General features: G+C 40.1%; 1 protein-coding gene across 2 annotated transcripts in view; it reads left to right on the forward strand.

Moving 5' to 3' along the window:
• LOC106090195 (uncharacterized) overlaps positions 1-21,483 on the forward strand; it is a 307,219-nt gene that overhangs the window by 274,013 nt on the left and 11,723 nt on the right. For both annotated transcript variants that reach the window (XM_059360529.1, XM_059360530.1), the window contains exon 6: positions 13,041-13,163. In XM_059360529.1, the coding sequence (XP_059216512.1) occupies positions 13,041-13,163 (123 nt within the window). The remainder of the gene's footprint in view (positions 1-13,040; positions 13,164-21,483) is intronic.

A 21,483-nucleotide genomic window follows, 5' to 3' on the forward strand; every position in this document is an offset into this window, starting at 1 on the left:
AAATTTCATCTAAATCGGTTCAGATTTAAATATAGCTCCCATATATAACTTTCTTCCGATTTGACCTATTAAGGCTGTAGAAGGCACAATTTCGGTCCAATCTTTACCAAATTTGGCACGAAGTGGTTTTTGTGACGTCCCAATATGTGTGAAAAATTCCATCAGAATCGGATCAGATGTATATTAAAGCTGAAGTAGCCACAATTTTGGTACCATCCTTACAAAATTTTGCAGGAGATGTTTTTTTGGCGTCGCACTACATGCAAAAAAAAATTATCAAAATCTAACCAGATTGAGGTGAAGTTCCCATATATATCTTATTATCGTTTCGACTTTTAAGGCTGTAGTAGCTAAAATTTTGCTCCGATCTCTACAATATTATTCACGAGATGTTTTAATTGACATCTCAATATGTGTGCAAAATTTCATCAAAATCGAATCAGATTTAGATAAAATTTAGATTAAATAGAGCACCTCATGTCAAATTTTGTAAAGACGGCAGTTTTACATGGCTTTTATATTTTGTGGGCTCTACTTTAGATGCGACAGTTGCTCCCAATCGTTAATTCACCCTTTTAACCAGACATTGGATTTCTATTTCCCCTTCATAGGCTTACTCTTCTCATAAGTAGGTTTTAGGCCTTTTTAAGATGAAATCTTCTGCTTTTTTGATACTTTTTTCAAGTTATTTGCCGATTTGGTTTATCAGATTCATGCCAGATGCTTTTACGGGTGTCAAACAATCACTTCATCATCATTTTCGAACTCTATAGTATTAGTATCAGTATTAGTATTAGTATTAGTATTAGTATTAGTATTAGTATTAGTATTAGTATTAGTATTAGTATTAGTATTAGTATTAGTATTAGTATTAGTATTAGTATTAGTATTAGTATTAGTATTAGTATTAGTATTAGTATTAGTATTAGTATTAGTATTAGTATTAGTATTAGTATTAGTATTAGTATTAGTATTAGTATTAGTATTAGTATTAGTATTAGTATTAGTATTAGTATTAGTATTAGTATTAGTATTAGTATTAGTATTAGTATTAGTATTAGTATTAGTATTAGTATTAGTATTAGTATTAGTATTAGTATTAGTATTAGTATTAGTATTAGTATTAGTATTAGTATTAGTATTAGTATTAGTATTAGTATTAGTATTAGTATTAGTATTAGTATTAGTATTAGTATTAGTATTAGTATTAGTATTAGTATTAGTATTAGTATTAGTATTAGTATTAGTATTAGTATTAGTATTAGTATTAGTATTAGTATTAGTATTAGTATTAGTATTAGTATTAGTATTAGTATTAGTATTAGTATTAGTATTAGTATTAGTATTAGTATTAGTATTAGTATTAGTATTAGTATTAGTATTAGTATTAGTATTAGTATTAGTATTAGTATTAGTATTAGTATTAGTATTAGTATTAGTATTAGTATTAGTATTAGTATTAGTATTAGTATTAGTATTAGTATTAGTATTAGTATTAGTATTAGTATTAGTATTAGTATTAGTATTAGTATTAGTATTAGTATTAGTATTAGTATTAGTATTAGTATTAGTATTAGTATTAGTATTAGTATTAGTATTAGTATTAGTATTAGTATTAGTATTAGTATTAGTATTAGTATTAGTATTAGTATTAGTATTAGTATTAGTATTAGTATTAGTATTAGTATTAGTATTAGTATTAGTATTAGTATTAGTATTAGTATTAGTATTAGTATTAGTATTAGTATTAGTATTAGTATTAGTATTAGTATTAGTATTAGTATTAGTATTAGTATTAGTATTAGTATTAGTATTAGTATTAGTATTAGTATTAGTATTAGTATTAGTATTAGTATTAGTATTAGTATTAGTATTAGTATTAGTATTAGTATTAGTATTAGTATTAGTATTAGTATTAGTATTAGTATTAGTATTAGTATTAGTATTAGTATTAGTATTAGTATTAGTTTTAGTCCAAAGGGGTGTCGCACTGCGGCACGCCGTTCGTACTCGGCTTATCATTGAGCTTAAACTTGAATCGAACTGCACTCATTGATATATGATTAATATTATATCTGTCTATAATTTTATTTCGCTGCCATTTAAACCCATTTGGGATCTTGAGTTCTTGAGCCTCTAGAGGGCGCAATTCTTATCCGATTGGGCTTAGTATGGTTCAAATCAGTTCATAACCTGATATAGCTACCATATAAACCCATGTGGGATCTTGACTTCTTGAGCCTCTAGAGGGCGCAATTCCTATCCGAATCGGCTGAAATTTTGTATGACGTGTTTCATTGTGATTTCCAACAATTGTGCTTAGTATGGTTCAAATCAGTTCAATACCTGATATAGCTACCATAACCCATCTGGGATCCTGACTTCTTGAGCCTCAAGAGGGCGTAATTCTTATCCAATACGTTTTAAATATGGTCTGAATCGATCTATAGCCTTATACAGTTCCCCTACAAACTGTTCTCCCTCTGTTACTTCTTTAGCTTCTAGAGGGCGCAATTCTTATTCAATGACTTCTACCATGGTTTCCAAGATTCAATTCAATTTTGGTCCGAATCGAACCATAACTTAATAATGATAAAATAGCATAGCAATTATTTTCTTTGATCCTTTGTTTGCTTAAAGAGAGATACCGGGGTCAGAACTCGACAAATCCGATCCGTGGTGGAGGGAATATAAGATTCAGCCCGGTCGAATTTAGCACGCTTTTACTTGTTTTCTTTTAGGGACTCATTAGTTGTTTCCACATTTTATTGGACCATCCGACAAAAAAATGTTCTAATTTGACCCGTCGCTAATCCCAGCATTTTCTAAAAAGGATGTTTACAACCTTGAATGTTGTATAGCAAGCTCACAACAATTCTTTGTGTTGCTTTTGAAAGTTTAGGTTGTTGACATGGTACGTAACCGGCCCCATACAGAATATTTTGAAGTGTATGTGGATTTAATTCTTTATACACACCACCATTGGATGGGGGTTTACTCATCCGTTTGGAACACCTCGAAATATTGATCTGAGACCCCCATATAGTGTATATACTCTTGATTCTCTCGTCATTACGAGTCGATCTAGCCATCTCCGTCCTTCTGACCGTCTGTCGAAATCACGATAGCGGTCGAACGCATAAAGGTAGCCGCTTGAAATTTGTCATACATTCTTAATATTGATGTAGGTCGTTGGGGATTGCATATTGGTTCAGATTGGGATATAGCTCCCATATAAACCGATCTCCCGATTTGACTTCTTGAGCCCCTGGAAGCTACAATTTTTTCCGATTTGGCTAAACATTTTTAGTTGTTGTTGTTGTTGTTGTAGCAGTTTATTGTGTACTATCTTTCGTCTGCTTGATTCTGTTGAGTGTCAAGACCCAGGAACTCCGCGACTAAGATGGGGTGCGTCCACAGGGATCTGGGTCTGAGTCGAGTGGGTCTGGCCGGGCAGTTAAACAGGTGACGTGTATCTAGAGGTTCTCTCTTGTAGCGCTGGACCTCACGCTCTAGATCATGTAGATCTACCTTACGGCTACTGGGCGGTGGGTATCTATCCACAAGATGATGATTTGGATGATTTCTGCGATAACAGCCCAAAAGGTATTGCTTAGACAGCATGTAGTTATGTCTTCGCACTGGTAGGATCTTTGTCTCCTGGTGGAGGTGGTCCACATGAGAACTAAGGAGGCAGCCCGTCACAGTTCGGAGGGCGGCATTCTGACAGATCTGAATATTATTCCACTGCGTGTCACAAAGCTGACGTGACCACACTGGCGCTGCATAACTTACCACAGACCGGCCAATTGCTTTGTACGTGGTCAACAAGGTTTCTTTGTCTGCACCCCAAGTGCTGCCAGCGAGTGACTTGAGGACCTTGTTTCTACTTTTGACTTTATTGCAGATTGCTGTGGCATGTGGGGAGAAAGTGTAGGAGCTGTCAAAAGTGACGCCAAGTATTTTGGGACACTTGATGGTCGGAATCAATTCTCCATCGACCATCACAGTCAGCTCAGAATTCACCTCACGCGTATTTGTAGTGAACAGTGTGGCTGAAGATTTGGTGGCGGATATCTTCAGATTTCTTGCAGCGAAATATGAGGCAAGCTCGTTGAGGTAGACGTTCAACCTATCGCAGATGTCATCAATGGGTGGGGGGCCTGATGCCAAGATCGTACAGTCGTCCGCATATGATACGATCTCTATGCCGTCTGGAGGAGGTGGGATGGAGGATAGGTAGAGGTTAAACAGAGCCGGAGATATCACCCCGCCTTGGGGAACTCCCTGTTTCACTCTACGGTGTTTTGACTTCTTATCCCTAAATTCCACAAATGACTGGCGGCCACACAGATAATTCGCGACCCAACGTTTAAGGCCTGGCTGGAGGGACGTGTTGGCGATGTCCTCAAATAATTTGGCATGGTTGACCGTGTCGAATGCCTTCGATAGGTCCAATGCCACGAGGACCGTCCTATCACATGGCCTGGGTTGATTGAAGCCACGGCAAATGTGTGTGGTGATGGCATGCAAAGCTGTTGTTGTGCTGTGCAGTCTCCGAAATCCGTGTTGATGCTCGGCGAATGGAAATTCTTCTACGAGGCTCGGGAGGAGTAATGCCTCAAGCGTCTTAGCCACTGGTGAGAGAAGGGAGATCGGTCTGTACGACTCCCCCAAACTCGGGTCTTTACCAGGCTTCAGTAGCGGGATCACTCTGCCCATTTTCCAGACATCGGGAACTATAAGAGTGTTCAATGACAGGTTAAGGACAGTGGTAAGGTACTCAACTCCAGGTAAATCCAGATTCTTCAATCCCATGGCAGCCGGTTGTACGTACCGGATTGACCCGATGGAATCTTCATCGGCAAGGGCTGCCGCCTCAGTGTACGTGTTCGTCTTTTTTCGTCATGGGAGAGGCACATCCCGGAGTGCCTTCTCCGTATGCTTTTGGTCCGTGCCGGGATTGAAAAGAACCCCGGACCCTGGTTCTGTTCCGTTTGCCAGAACCGCCTTCATCATCGGTCAGTGTCGGTGAGGTGTAACAGGTGCTTGGAGTGGGTACATTTCCGTTCTTGCTCTGGCCTAACTTCGCTACGGGAGTATAGTCATACTGGCTATGTCGCTAGGTGCTGTGCGAACATAGCCAGCAGTGGGTCACAAGCGTCGCCGTCGTCGCCTTCGGCGTCCTCGTCGTCGGACTATGTGACCCCCCCGACCTCTCCCGGACGGCAATTTATGCAAAGACAGCACCCTAGCCCTACTATTGCCAGGCCAGTGTCGGGAAATGTATCGTTCCTGCAGTTAAACTGCAATGGACTGCGAGGCAAGATTGATGAGATTGTGGATTTTATGAGTCGGAAGAGCATATCGGTCGCAGCGATCCAGGAGACAAAGCTGACTAACACCTGCAGCTTGCACAGTTGTCACGGCTACAATGTGCTACGTAAGGATCGCTCAAGGAATGGAGGTGGGGGATTGGCCTTCGTTATACACCATTCCGTGCAGTATAGACCTATCTCGCCTGCGCTTGACGCTAGTGACCCATACATGGAATGTATGGGGGTAGCAGTCAAGTCTGGTACTGCCGAGATAGAGATATACAACGTGTATATACCGCCGGTTGGCAGCTGTGTCCCGATTAATGGCCAGGCCTACAGCCCCGACATAAGTGGGTTGCTATCTGGCCATAGTCGTCTGGTTCTGGGGGATTTCAATGCACATCACTCGTCATGCATTCTCCCCTAGGCAACGACCAGCGTGGCATAGCTTTGGCAGAGCAGATAGATAGCTCCACGTTTTGCACGGTGAATGAGGATGCCCCCACTAGGATTACGAGGAGGTGCAGCAGCTCGCCAGACATCTCAATCGCATCCCCTGATCTCCTGAGTGACGTATCCTGGCAAGCCGTCATCTCTTTGGGGTCAGACCACCTCCCCATAATCCTCACCATCGACCGACCACCCGACTTCATAACCTCTGAGCGCCGAACGTTCATCAACTACAAGAAGGCCAATTGGACTGGCTTCAGAGAGTATACCAATCGCCGCTTCAATGAACTGCCACCCCCCTCTGATGTGCTTGTGGCCGAGAGGAAATTCCGAGACATCATCAACGCAGCAGCCGCTCGCTTTATACCAGCCGGTCGAATACCGCGACCCAAGTGCGACCCAATTTCCCGGCGCAAGCAGTGGTACTCGCAGACGAGCGTGATGGGATTCGTGCTATGGACCCCGCTAACCCCAGAATCAGCGAGCTGAATCTGGAAATAAACAGGGTAGTCAACGAACATAAGCGGAATTTGTGGCTGGAACACTTGGAACATTTTTAGTGTTCTGTTATGGCTTTCAACAACTATACATAGTTAAGTCCAAATCGGTCTAAAACCTGGTATAGCTCCCTCACAACCCGCCATTCGATTTGGCTGAAATTTTGCAAGTGATGCTCTGTTGCGACTTCCAACAACTGTGCGAAATACGGTCCAACTCAGCCTATATTCGATGCAGCTCCCACATAAACCGGTCTCTCTTTTATCCTTGTTCGGTTCCTAGAAGCTTTAATTTTTGCTGGTTTGACAGAAGTTTGGTATGTACAATAAAATTATGACCCTCAATTAAGTTAGCAGAATCCATGGTGGTGGGTTCCCAAGATTCGGCCCGCCCAAACTTAGCACGCTTTATTGAATATTGCTTTAACTTAACTGCCGCAATTTGTGGAATTAGAGACACTATCACCATTATGGGGCGCCCTTCTCTAGACGATAATACAAGGTTTTCCTGATTTCGGCTTTAGGTTATAGTGTTACTGTTTATATAATCAATTATAACTCTCTGTACACACGGATGTGGAACAAAGACTAGAGTTATGACTTCCAACATCCATGCCAAGTATGATCTGAATCGGTCTATGAACAAATATAGCCGCCATATATAAACCGATCCCCGTATTTGATTACTTCAGCCCTTAGAAGCCAAAATTTTCGTTTGCTTTGGCTGATAGTTGGCCCAAAACCCTATCGTATGATAGGGTTTTGGTCAATATGGTGATATAGGCCCCCCAATGTACCGATATCCCGACATGACTTCTTGAGACCAAAATAATTCAAATACAAACATAGTTAATAAGGGCACATTTTTAGCGGAATCCATGGTGGTGGGTACCCAAGATTCGGCCCAAGATTCGGATATTTTTTACAAATCTTTTTATATATAAAAATCTATTCGTGTTTGTTTGTTTGTTCCGTAAAGACTCAACAAGTAAAAGCGTGCTACGTTCGGTCGGGCCGAATCTTATGTAATGTGTTACAAACGGAATGACGAAATTAGTATACCCCCATTCTATGGTGAAGGTTAAAAAACGGCAGAAGCGATTTTCTCGAAATTTTCACAGATTGTGTAGGTTGGTCAGGTTATAGGCTATGAATTTTTTCAATATCGGAGGGGGGCACACCCTTCCCCTAACCCTAAAAATACCAAGTAAAATCAAAAGTGGACCGATCGGAACAATATGAGTATCAAATGAAAGTTATGAGAGAGAAGAATACGAATATGGCATGAAAATTAGAGTCTAAGTACGCAGCGGGCCGCCCTAACCCCAAAATGCCCCCAAAGCAGACATATAGGACGTTCATGTCAATATGAGACTCAATTGGAAGGCATTCAGGAGTAGATTCAAGTATGTAGGAGTAGATTCCACCTCCAAAACTCGCCCAAATGGGCATATTAGCCTACCATGGCTATATGGGAATCAAATGAAAGCCATTCGGGAGTAGATTGGAAAAATGCCATTAAAATTTGTATTAAAGTACCTAGCTGGCGTTTATCCTCCTTAAAATACATCAAATAGGTTATTTGACCCATCATGACGATATGGGACTCAAATGAAAAAAATAAAGGTATTTGAGAGTGGAACAGGAATCCAGTTTTGGGGCCAAGTATTTGTGGGTAATCCCCAAAGCATCCCCTAAACTGAACTTATTTCCCGAACATATCAATGTGGGCCTTAAATGAAAGGTTTTTGGGAGTAAAGAACGAGTTTGATACCTATTTTTAGGGCAAGGTGACGGAGTGCCAACCCCAGCCCCAAAACGCCCTCCAAACCGTAAATTTTTCTCGACCATGACAATTTTGATTTTGAGAGATTGATTGAAACATATCTTAGGGCAAAAATCCCTGGATATCGCCTGTCGCGGCAGCAGCATGGATATAGTAAAGGCAAATCCACTGAAACAGCCCTTTACAACCTAGTCGGCTATATAGAGGGTTCTCTCGCTGTCAAGGAGTAAACAATGGTAGCATTTCTTGACATTGAAGGTGCTTTCAATAATGTAAAACTGACGTCAATCATGAAGGCGTTGGAATTTCTAAGCATCAACTCTACCTTAAGAAAGTTTATTAATTACTTACTTACTAAAATATGCATCACGGGGCAGGCTTGGGATCTGTGGATCGAACACCTCAAGGAGGTGTACTGTCTCCTCTACTTTGGAATATAGTATTGTGTCTGGAAGAAAATGATGTAAAAGTGGTCGCGTATGCTGATGACGTGGCAATTGCGGTTAGGGGGAAGTTTCCCAGCACTCTAAGAGATATGCTTAAGGAAGCTCTACGTGCAACAGCAAAATGGGCTACCGAAAGTGGTCTAGGTATAAATCCGTGCAAGACAGAAGAAGTTATTATCAACCTACAGTGGATTGTGGTCCATTTACAGAAAGCGCAAAATACCTGGGTGTTTTGCTGAACAGGAACTTGAACTTCAAATCCAACAATTTGGAAAGGGCAAGAAATGCCACTCTTGCCCTATACACATGCAAAAGAGCCATTGGAAAATGTTGGGGGTTTAGACCGCGTGTCATGCATTGGATATATACTGCAGTTGTCAGACCTATAATGTTATATGGTGTTGGCATAAATATCTTCTCAGAATGTAGACAGCTCAGGCAGCCATTAAATCCCTAGAAAACGTATTTCTGAACTAAAAAACCGCTATCGACTGTCGCAAATCTCTCAACGAGGTGGCTGAATAGTTCAAAATTCACCTGATCTGAGAGCCGGGCCACAGAGATATCCCGGGGAACTGTAAAGCGGACGAGCTTGCGAGACTGGGAACTACACTAAACATTCCTGGGAAACTGGAATCTGTGGGTATGCCTCTAGCGACATGTAAGCTAAGTTTTCATGACCAGGCCCCAAGGACAACGAATGATACATGGTTACAAAAAGGGGGCTGTGAGCATTCCAAAACTATGTGGCCTAATCTAGACTTGAAGAGGTCTACTGCTTTTTTGTCATTAGCTAGCATAGACGTCTCAGTCATTGCATCCGTCATGACAGGTCACTGGCTAATTGGAAAACATGCTGACAGACTTAAGGTTGCCAGCAACGACTTTTGCAGAAGCTGTGAGGACATCGAAGAAGAAGAGACTATAGAACACCTTCTGTGTGTGTATCCCGCACTAGCGGTCAGAAGGAGTTTCACTTTAGGTTCTCATTTCTTCGAGAACCTGTAAATTTTGGGTTTAAATGAAAGGTATTTGAGAGTAGAGCACAAATTTGACACCCTTATCTGGGAGAAATGTTTGAGGTATCATCCCACTCCCAAAAAGCACTCCGCAGCAAATGGACATAAAGACCAATCACGACAATATAAGGGCTCAAATGAAACAGGACTTATTTCTCGACTATGGTAATATGGGGCTAATATAAAAAGTATCTTAGAGTATACCACGAAGCTACATTAACTTTTAGGACCAAGTGTTTGGGTGACCACCTCACTCTTATAATACATCCCAAACCGGACATAGTTACCCACTACAATATAAGGGTCCAAAGAAAGATGTAAGGGAGTAAACAAAAATTTGCCCATGAACATTTCATTGAAGAACAGGGGAAAACTTCTCACGTATTAATGAGTGCTGTCCGATTCAAGTTTAAGCTTAATGATAAAGGACTTCCTTTTTATGGTCGAGTACCAACGGCATCCTGCAGTGCGACACCTCTATGAGGAGAAGCTTTTACATGACTTCTATACATGGCATAGTATACATGTTGCCTACATTGGAAGGGGATAACACCCACTTAATATTTCTCCAATGTTCTCGCCAGGATTTGAACACACGCGTTTAGCATCATTGGTGGACTTGCATACCTTCTCTTACTCGAATTCGATATCCATATGCTGGGCGAAACGTCTCCACCTTAAAATTCTACCAAAACAGGACTTATATTGGGTTGCCCAAAAAGTAATTGCGGATTTTTTAAAAGAAATTAAATGCATTTTTAATAAAACTTAGAATGAACTTTAATCAAATATACTTTTTTACACTTTTTTTCTAAAGCAAGCTAAAAGTAACAGCTGATAACTGACAGAAGAAAGAATGTAATTACAGAGTCACAAGCTGTGAAAAAAATTGGCAACGCCAACTATATGAAAAATCCGCAATTACTTTTTGGGCAACCCATATATCGATTGTTGCAATATAGGGCTTAAGCAAAAGGTATAAGAGCATATTTACAGCTATACCTTGGAGGCCACCGTAGCGCAGAGGCTAGCATGTCCGCCTATGACGCTATACGCCTGGGTTGGAATCCTGGCGAGACCATTATAAAAAAAAATTCAGAAATTTCAATTGACATGTAAAAACATCTCCCTAAAGAGCTGTCGCACTGCGCCTTTCGGTCTCGGCTATAAAAAGGAGGCCCCTTATCATTGAGTTAAAAAATATGTGAGAAGTTTGCTCCTTAATGGAATCTTCATGGGCCAATTTGCATACCGTGGAACTATAAATTGAATTTGCGAAGAAAACGTTTGAAGGGGTCGTAAAATCTACTTTGTTATTCAAGGGCAATATCAAGTACCATAATATTCCTCAAAATTCCCAAAAAAAATAGGGAAATCCCATAGAGCTTTGGTTTGTGTACGTAAACTTTATTGATATATTTTTCTAGCATTTTATACACACCACCATAGGATGGGGGCATACTTATCTAGTCATTCCGTTTGTAACACCCCGAAATATTGATCTAGGACCTCATAAAGTATATATATTCTTGATCGTCTCGACATTCGGAGTCGAAATAGACATGTCCGTCCGTCCGTCTGTCGAAATCACAATAGAGTTCGAATGCGTAAAACCAGCCGCTTGAAATTTTGCACAGATACTTAATATTGATATAAGTCGTTGGGGATTGCATATTGGTTCAGATTTGGATATAGCTCCCATATAAACCGATCTCCCGATTTGACTTCTTGAGCCTCTCTAGGCGGCAATTTTTGTCCGATTTGGTTAAAATGTTGCACATAGTATTCTGTTATGACTTCCAACAACTGCGCCTAGTACGGCCCAAATCGGTCAAAAACATGATATAGCTCCCATATAAACAGATCTCCCGATTTGACTTCTTGAGCACCTGGAAGCCGCAATTTCTGTTCGATTTGGCTGAAATAATTTTTCACATAGTGTTCTGTTATGACTCTCAACAACTCTGCCAAGTACGGTCTAAATCGGTCTATACCCAGATATAGCTCCCATATTTTAGTAGAATCCATGGTGGTGGTGTCCCAGGATTCGGTCCGGCCGAACTTAGCACGGTGCACTAGGGTGCAAATGAAAGTAAAATCTGAAAGTTTGTTATACGCATTGGCAAGATGAATATGAGAATCAGCAAAATAAAAAGAATCCTATTAAAAAATGTTACATCATGGGCATTTTTAGCTGATTTTTTGCTGAATAAACGAAGTGGACGTAAATTTATTTGGTTGACTGTATATCAGGTTATGAACTAATATGGACCTTTCTTTACACAGTCGTTGGAAGTCAAAACAAAACATTTTATGTGAGCGTTCAGCCAAGTCGGACAAGAATTGCTCCCTCTAGAGGCTCCCAGATCTGTTAATACGGCAGCTATATCAAAACATGGACCGATATGTTCTATTTACAATTCCATCCTACTTTCATGAATAGGAAGTATTTGTGCAATATTTCTAACCCCAAGCTTTACTCCTTTGGAAGTTAGCGTGCTTTCGACAGACAAACGGACGTACATGGCTAAATCGACTCAGAATGTCAAGAGGATCAATAATATATACCTTTTTTGGATCTCAGATCAATATATCCATGTGCTACAAACGGAATGACAAATTTAGTATATTCCATTCTACTGAAATTTTGCATTTACTTTTATGACGTTTTGATACAGTGCCCATAAAAACTGGTCTCCCGGTTCAACACCTCATTTGTTAGAAGTCATATAAAATTCCTACCCGCCGAACTTTCGGTCTATTTGCTTTATTTAAGTATTCCCTTGCTTGACAAAACCTTTATGCAAATACAACTTGTGTCACTCATAATCTAATCTAATGTTCTTTTAAGTTTATTTATTTCTTTAAGAAAAATTGGTCCCTTGTCATGTACCCAACACCAGGCAAATAGTGTTGAGACATAATTTTATTTGGCTAAAAATGTAGCTGTCTTTGAGACGTTTAAAAGCCAGCCATGACTGGAAGTCTTGTTCTTGTTGGGTATTTGCAAAAAAAAAAAACTGAAGAGGGAAAGAAATCCAATTACCATTCGTTTTCGCTGTTATTTATGACTTTCAACACTTTCCCGCGTTATCTGTGGCACAAAGGGTAGTTGAAGGAAATAAACACCAAGCGGAAATAACACTTGCAATACTTTTCACACAGAGCGATTGTCTGTTATAAATGTGTAATCACAACGGCGACCACCCCAATCACACACCACACACAATCTACATAGGACTCAGAACTTATGACTTAGCTGTGTCTGTGTGTGAAGATAGCGGCAGCAGCACTTCTGGCTGAATTATTGCTGCCAAAAACATACAAACATAACGATAACAACAAATAATATATACCTGCGCTTTCTAATTCATTTAGCAAATGTTTTATTACACTTTCCCTCTCTCTCTCTCTCTCTCTCTCTCTCTCTCTCTCTGCGTTTCTTGTTTATTTATAACCTTTGCTCTTTCCATTTTTCATCAACACATTTCATGTTTGTGACTTTTTTTCTTTGTTTCTTACAGAACATACATGCAAGGATTTCACCTGTGGCTCCAATGGCTTTTGCATACATCCTGATCTACTGTGCGATGGCATTAATCATTGTAGCGATAACTCCGATGAATCGGTGCATAAATTATGCCAAAGTAAGTATAAGAAATCTGTATCTAGTCATACCTCCGACCCATACAAAACCCACATATCATGCAAAGAATGAAGTGAAGTGTATGAACCCCCACACACACAAAATTACTCACACAGAAGGTCTCTCTCTCTCTCTCTCTCTCACCCTTCCAAAAATATCACAACTTTGGCGGGAATTTGATTTTATTTTCGTGAAACACTGTGTGAGTGAGTGTTAGCTTTTCCTTCACCTCTTCCACATACAAGTATCCCACAGCTACCGTCATAATCTATGTAGCAAGGAAGGAAGTGGTAACTGAGAGTGGTGATGGTATAGCTACATGATGTGTCATGTTAGTGGTGAAAGGAAATGGGTAATACTACATCTACAACCACATACATACACATCCATAAGCATAGGTTTGTCCATGCTTTTGTGGGTGTATTTGGATGGCGATTTTCCTATTAATCTCTTTGGAAGAGCGAAAGCGGTTAAGTAATGAGTACGACTACAGTTCGTCCGTAATAGTACGAGTAATGACCCCAGTAAGCCATCGTACAAGTCATAGTAATAGCAGGGTAATGATTGTAATAGCCATAGCCTTACGATTTATGACTCTATAATTCAAATGTAGTTGTTAATCTTTTTTATTCTAGTTGTGTTTTAGTATATGAAGGTGTCTATAAAATCAAATACACTCAAGGAAAACAAGTAAAAGGCGTTAAGTTCAGCCTGGCCGAACTTTGTATACCCGCCACCTCATGTATATATGTTAACCACCTTTCATCATAATCCGGAGAAAAATGCATCATTTCAAATATTGTCCGATTTTGACCAAATTCGGCACGGACGTCGAGTGGTTCAAGTTGTTAAAACAGAACATTGGTTAATTTGGTAGCTCCAATCTGAACCATATAGGACTCGGTTGTCGAAAAGCCCATCTTAGGCATTATGCCAAATTTCAGCGAAATCGGATAATAAGAGCATCTTTTATGGGCCCAAGACCTTAAAACGCGAAATCACTCTCCCGCAGCTATATCCAAATATAGACCGATGGGGCCATATTGAATGCGAATGTTGTAGGGCCTATAACAGCTCGCTGTGTCACATTTCAGCGAAATCGGATAATAAACGCTTTTTATGGACCTTAAAAAGGAAGATCGGTATACTTGGCAGCTATATCCAACTATAGACCGATCTAGCTCATATAGGGAACAAATATCAGAAAGCCTAACATAGATCCTTGTGCTAAATTTCAGCGAAATCGGGTAATCTGTGTGCCTTTTACAGGCTCAAGGCCATAGATAAGGAGATCAGTCTATATGGCAGCTATATCCAAATATTGCCCTATCTTGACCATGCTCAGTACGAATCTCGAGGAGCCTAACCCAAAACATTGTGCCAAATTTCAGCGAAATCGGATAATAAATGAGTCTTTTATGGGCCCAAGATCGGTCTTCGAACTTAACCTGCCTATGGACAAAAAAGAATTTGTGCCAAGTTTCAGCTAATTATCTTCATTTTTAAAACCTGTAGCGTGATTTCAACATACAATGACTCAGACGTCTGTTCTAGACAGTTTTGGAATGCTCACACCACCCTCTTTGTAACCATCTATCATTCGTTGCCCTTCGGGCCTGATCGTCAAAACTTTGTTTACATGTCTCTAGAGGCATACCGACAGATTCCAGTTCCCCTAGAATGTGTAAGGTAGTTCTTAGTCTTGCAAGCTCATTCGCTTTACAATTCCCTGGGATATCTCTGTAGTCCGGCACCCAGAACAGGTGAATTTTGAACTGCAGCTAGAGCGGTTTTTGTGTTCAGAAATACGTTCTCCACGGATTTAATGGAAGCCTGGCTGTCTGAGAAGATATTTATGCCAGTTGTCGTTGTGACATTACATCTTAGCCATTCCAACACTTCCTTAATTGCAAGGCTCACCGCTTGATACACACTACAGTGGTCGGGTAACCTTTTCGATATGACCCGTTCTCGATGTATAGAGTACACCCCAAAGCCCACCTGGTCGTCTAGTTTGGAACCATCCCTATAGTAGTCTATGTAACTTCTATTACCGGGGATATCGTAGGTGCAATCGGTTCTATCAGGAATAGTGGTACAGTACCTTTTTATCATGGCTTGATCGTCTTAAATTTTTACGACTATGAAGAATGTTGGAAATGGATATTTCGATGTATTGCAAACGGAATGACAAAATATATATACCCCTATTCGTCTGTGGTGGTTATAATTATAAAGAAAAGATGAAATGTAGAAATGTATATTTCCTATTCTTTCGGAATGGACGTTTCCTAAAGATTTGTCTCGCAGTTGTAGTAGCTTAACTATCCATCCAAATTTTTCGAACTTTCCATCAGGGATTCGGAGCGAACCGGTGCGGGGATCAGAGCTTAAGTGGAATTCGCACAATTCACAAAGGAACGGTTCTAACCTGAATTCCACTTCGGCCACTCAGCTCCCGCTTAGCTCCGCTCTCAATCCCTGCTTCCCATATATGGGAAGTCCTTGGCCATTATCTCAAGGCGTATTTATAGGACCCTCGTAGGCTTTCCATAATTCACTATTATAACTTAAAAATCCTTGTAGCTCCTTAACTTTGAAACTTATCACCACACTGCTTCTACAATCTGCCTGTTTAAATGGAATCCTTGCTCATTAGTTTTCGTAATATCGAAATGTTTCACAGGGTTTTGATTAACTTGGAGTTCCCATTTTTATTATAACTTAAAATGTTTGTACATCCTTAATTTTAACACTTAGGTCCGCAATGTGTCCTTCATTTTTGATAGTTCTTCGGTTAGCTATCAAGGTTCATTCTCCCATCATCATAAATCTCTCATCCTTAATTTTTAAAACATTCGAGAGACTAATTGATATGTTTTAGGGACCGTCTCGACCCTTCCCTAGTATGCGGCTATCAGCATGCGTACACTAAGGATTGGTCGGTTGGCAGGGCGATTAAAGATGTGCTTGGCTGCTTTACTTTAATTGGCTATGACATAACATTTGTCCCATTAGCCGATCGATTCGAGATGTCTTTCCACAGTGATCGCCTTCGAAAGACTTCTTCGCTGGAGCTTCTTCATTAATTCTGACGACGCTTATTGCATAAGTCTACGTATTGGACTGTATTTTTATACCCTCCACCATAAGATGGGGGGTATACTAATTTCGTCATTCTGATTGTAACTACTCGAAATATTCGTCTGAGACCCCATAAAGTATATATATTCTTGATCGTCGTGAAATTTTATGTCGATCTAGCCATGTCCGTCCGTCTATCTGTCGAAAGCACGCTAACTTCCGAAGGAGTAAAGCTAGCCGCTTGAAATTTTGCACAAATACTTCTTATTAGTGTAGGTCAGTTGGTGTTGTAAATGGGCCATATCGGTCAATGCTTTGATATAGCTGCCATATAAACCGATCTTGGGTCTTGACTTCTTGAGCCTCTAGAGTGCGCAATTCTTATCCGATTGGGATGAAATTTTGCACGACGTGTTTTCTTATGATATCCAACATTTATGCCAAGTATGGTTCAAATCGGTTTATAACCTGATATAGCTGCCATATAAACCGATCTTGGGTCTTGACTTCTTGAGCCTCTAGAGTGCGCAATTCTTATCCGATTGGAATGAAATTTTGCACGACGTGTTTCGTTATTATATCCAACAACTGTGCCTAGTATGGTTCAAATCGATCCATAACCTGATATAGCTGCCATATAAACCGATCTGAGGTCTTGACTTCTTGAGCCTCTAGAGTGCGCAATTATTATCCGATTTGTCTGAAATTTTGTACGACGGATTCTTTCATGACCATTAACATACGTGTTTATTATGGTCTGAATCGGTCTATAGCCCGATACAGCTCCCATATATATATATCGATCCCTCTATTTTACTTTTTGAGCTCACAAAGAGCGCAATTCTTATTCGAATTGGCTGACATTTTACACAGGTCTCCAACATATAATTTAATTGTGGTCCAAACCGGACCATATCTTGATATCGCTCTAATAGCAGAGCAAATCTTTTCTTATATCCTTTTTTTGCCTAAGAAGAGATGCCGGGAAAAGTACTCGACAAATGCGATCCATGGTGGAGGGTATATAAGATTCGGTCCGGCCGAACTTAGCACGCTTTTACTTGTTATTATTGATTAATATTCCCGCAGACAATCTTTATATATTATATGCCCATGTTTATAAGCATTTATACTTGAACACCTAGCTAACCTATGTATTTTGATACGTTTAACTTTGCTAACTACGTCGTATAACTCATACAGTACTTGGTGCATACGACGCCGATGCTTTCCATCCGGCCCGCTCTAAATCTCCGCTTCCCATATATGGGAAATCCTTGGCCATTATTTCAAGGCGTGTCTTAAGAACACAACAGAGACAATGTGTCTCCAATGAGTGTAAGCAAGTCTCGCAATTGTATTAGCCTCACTTTCTTTCCAAATTTTTTAAACTTCTCATCAGGGATTCGGTGCGGCGGTCGGAGCTACAGCGGAGCGGCCTTGTTTTCGAATGGGAGCAGAAAGCGCACAATTCAATTCTGCTTCGAGTGGCCCAGTGAACGCTTCCCGCTGCCGCTTAGCTCAGTTCGAGCCCGCTCCGAATCATTGCTTTCCATATATGGGAAATCCTTGGCTTTAGCTCAAGGCGTTTGTATAGGACCCTCGTGGGCTTTCTGATACTCAAAATTATAACTTTAAATGCTTGTACCTTATATATGAATCTTATCACTGTACGGCTTCTGCAATTTGTGTGTTTAAATGTAATCCTTGGTCATTAGTTTTCATAATATTGAAATGTTTGTCAGATTTTTGGTTAACTTGGAGCCCTCATTCTCCCATTTTATTAGAACTTAAAATGTTTGTAACTCTTTAACTTGAACTCTTAGCTCCTTTAGCTATGGTGCGAGGGTCCGACCTAATGCGGAGCGGCCCAGATATCGTGGGAATGGTCCTTGGTCATTTGTTTTCGTTATATCAAAATGTTTGGCAGGTTTTTTGTTAACTTGGCGTCCCCATTCTCCCTTTTATTATAACTTAAAATATTTGTAACCCCCTATATTTAACTCTTAGCACCGTTTAGCTTCTGCAAGCTGTCTATATATGGAAATACCTTGTTCAGTAATTGCCATAGAGTGAATAATGCTTTGACGATAATAATCGGCGCAACAAATGTATAAGTTGTGTAAGTCGATTTGGTTTTGCCGTTGCCTATGCCATAGCGTAGTGTTAGATTGTACGCTTTTTGCTACATTCAGACGAATATGAACCTTTGGGATTTACATTTAATGTAAAAACCAATTACATAAAAATCATACGTATACAGGTCTTTTAAGATCTGAAGGGTGCAATGCTCCTCAAAATCTATCAAAATTAATCAATTTTTCCACCATGCCATTGATTTCAAGTTCTTTTTTTCCCATTTCTTTCTGCAAGCTCTCTCCGGATGTGCAATCTTAACCATTAGATTCCATTATCTCAATGTTTCCCTTACATTTGATAGTTCTTCGATTAGCTTATCAAGGTTCATTCCATCATTATAAATCTCATATCCTTCCTTTTCAAGATTTTCGAGAGATATGATAATTGATACGTTTTAGGGACCACCTCGCCTTCACAGCTTTGCGGCTATTAGCATGCGTACTCATACACTTAGGGTCGATAAGTTGAGAGTGCCCTTCATGATGTGGTACGCTACTTTATTTTAGATGGCTATGACAGAACATTTGTCCCATTAGCCGAACTCAGAAGAGCGTCCTAAGCGCCTCGATCTTCTGCGCTCCTTCTAAAATCTCTGACACCAAGTTTCGAGACGTCTTTCACCACTTGATCTTTCCATCAAACTTTTGGTCGTCCCGGTTTGCATGTACCACAGTGATCGTATTCAAAATTCTTCTTCACTGGAACTTTTTCATTAATACTGAGAATATAATCTAGTCAACACAACCGTTGTATTTTGATACGTTTACATAAATACGTCGTACAGCGCATACAGTTCTTGGTGCATCCGACGACTATATGCTCCATTAACACAAACTGATCCATATATTTTACGATGAATCTTTCTCTCGAACACTCCAAGCACGGCCTCGTCTGCTTTTACAACAACACGGGTAATATCAATGGCATGCATACTTATTTTTGTCTGTCTAGAGGTGGCCTAGTTTCTAAACTCCTTACCTAATCCAATGTAGCATCTGTTTGCCAGTATTATCCTTTGCTTAATTTAAAAACTGCTGTCATTTGTTGCCGTTACGGCAGCGCCAAGGAAGATAAAGTAGCTGAATATTTCAAAGTTGTATTGCCTAATCTTCTCCTTTTTCTTTATCTGATCGGTTGCATCTCGTTTAATCTTCTTCATCAGGTTACTAAAGGGATCATACGATAAGCTGCCTCCTTGTCTAAAACCTTGTTTCGTATTAAATAGTTCGAAGAGATTCTTTCCTATTCTTATTGAGGAACGTGTATCAGCAAGTGTCATCCTGCTGCAGTGTGAATAGCTGGTCTATGGTGGATTTAATAGATCTATAGCCCCACAATTATCTCATTGACTTAATCTTTCACACAATACGATCGAAAATATCTTGTATGCAATAGGCAGGAGACTTATTCCTCTGTAGTTGACACATTCCGTCTTGTCTCCTCTCTTGTGTACGTTATAAAGGGCCTCCTTTTTATAGCCGAGTTTGAACAGCGTGCCGCAATGCGACACCTCTTTGGAGAGAAGTTTTTACATGGCATAGTACCTCACAAATTTTGCCAGCATCAGGAGCGGAAAACCACCGCTGAAAGTTTTTGTCTGATGGCCGTGCCAGGATTCGAACCCAGGCTTTCAGCGTCATGGGTGGACTTGCTAACCTCTGCGCCACGGTGGCCTCCTGCTGCTTCAACAAGGTAATGATCCGAAACTATGTTCGCCTCACAGATCGATCGTACATCTAACATTGAATGCCATTCATTAATCACAACATGGTCAATTTCATTATTTACTTCTTGATCTGGGGACAACCATATGACTTTGTGAATATTTATACCCACCTCCATAGGATGGGTGTATACTAATCTAGTCATTCCGTTTGTAACACCTCCAAATATTGATCTGCGACCCCATAAAGTACATATATTCTGGATCGTCTCGACATTCTGAGTCGATCTAACCATGTTCGTCCGTCTTTCTAAATCACGATCGAATGGTCGAACGCGTAAAGCTAGTTGCTTGAAATTTTGCACAGATAATTAATTCTGATGCAGATCGTTGGGGATTGCAAATAGGCCATAGAGGTTCAGATTTGGTTATAGCTCCTATATACACTGATCACACGATTTGACTTCTTGAGCCCCTGGAAATCACACCTTTTCTCCGATTTGGCTAGAATTTTGCACATAGTGTTCTTCTATGACTTCCTACACCTGTACTAAGTACAGTTTAAATCTGTCTATAACCTGATAGAGCTCCCATATAAACCGATCTCCCGATTTGACTTCTTAAGCCCCTACAAACCGCAATTTTCGTCTGATTTGGCTGAAATTTTGCATGCGGTGTTCTGTTACAGCCTCCAACAACTGCGTCGGGTACCGTCCAAATCGGTCTATAACCTGATGTAGCTGCCATATAAACCGATTTCGTGATTTGACAGCTTTAGACCCTGGAAACTGCAATTTTTGTCCGATTTTGCCCACTGCACACAGTATTCTTTTATGACTTACATCAACTGTGATAGGTACGGTCCAAATCGGTTTACAACCTGATATAGCTCCCATATTAACTGGTGTCTCGAGGAACCGAACAGGGTTCCTAAAATAATGATTTTCAACTAAATTTGGTTTGTATAAATTTTTAGCAGAATCTATGGTGGTGGATTTCCAAGATTCGGCCCGGCCGAACTTATTACGCTTTTACTTGTTTTATGTTGAAATCTAGTGCTGCTTACTACCATGTTTTTTGCCGCGGCAAAAAATATTAGCCTCAACCCATTATCGGACGTTATCCCGTGGAGGCTACATTTTCAGACTATTGGACGAAAGATATTTTCCTTCTCTATATTCGCATTAAAATCTCCCAGAACGATTTTAATATCATGGACGAGGCAGTGGTCGTATTCTCTCTCTGGCCGCTCGTAGAAAATATCCTTGATCTTCTCGTCGGAGCATGGACACAAATAAGGCAGATGTTGAAAATTTGGCTTTAATACGCATTGTGGCTAACCTCTCAATCTGGAGACAAAGTGTTTCCGTCTCCGAGTGACCACAAATCCACAGGCAAAATCATGCCTCGTATCATGGCAGCTACGAGTACAGTA

The sequence above is a fragment of the Stomoxys calcitrans genome, chromosome 1, assembly GCF_963082655.1.
Source record: "Stomoxys calcitrans chromosome 1, idStoCalc2.1, whole genome shotgun sequence".
NCBI classification, from domain to species: Eukaryota; Metazoa; Arthropoda; class Insecta; order Diptera; family Muscidae; genus Stomoxys; species Stomoxys calcitrans.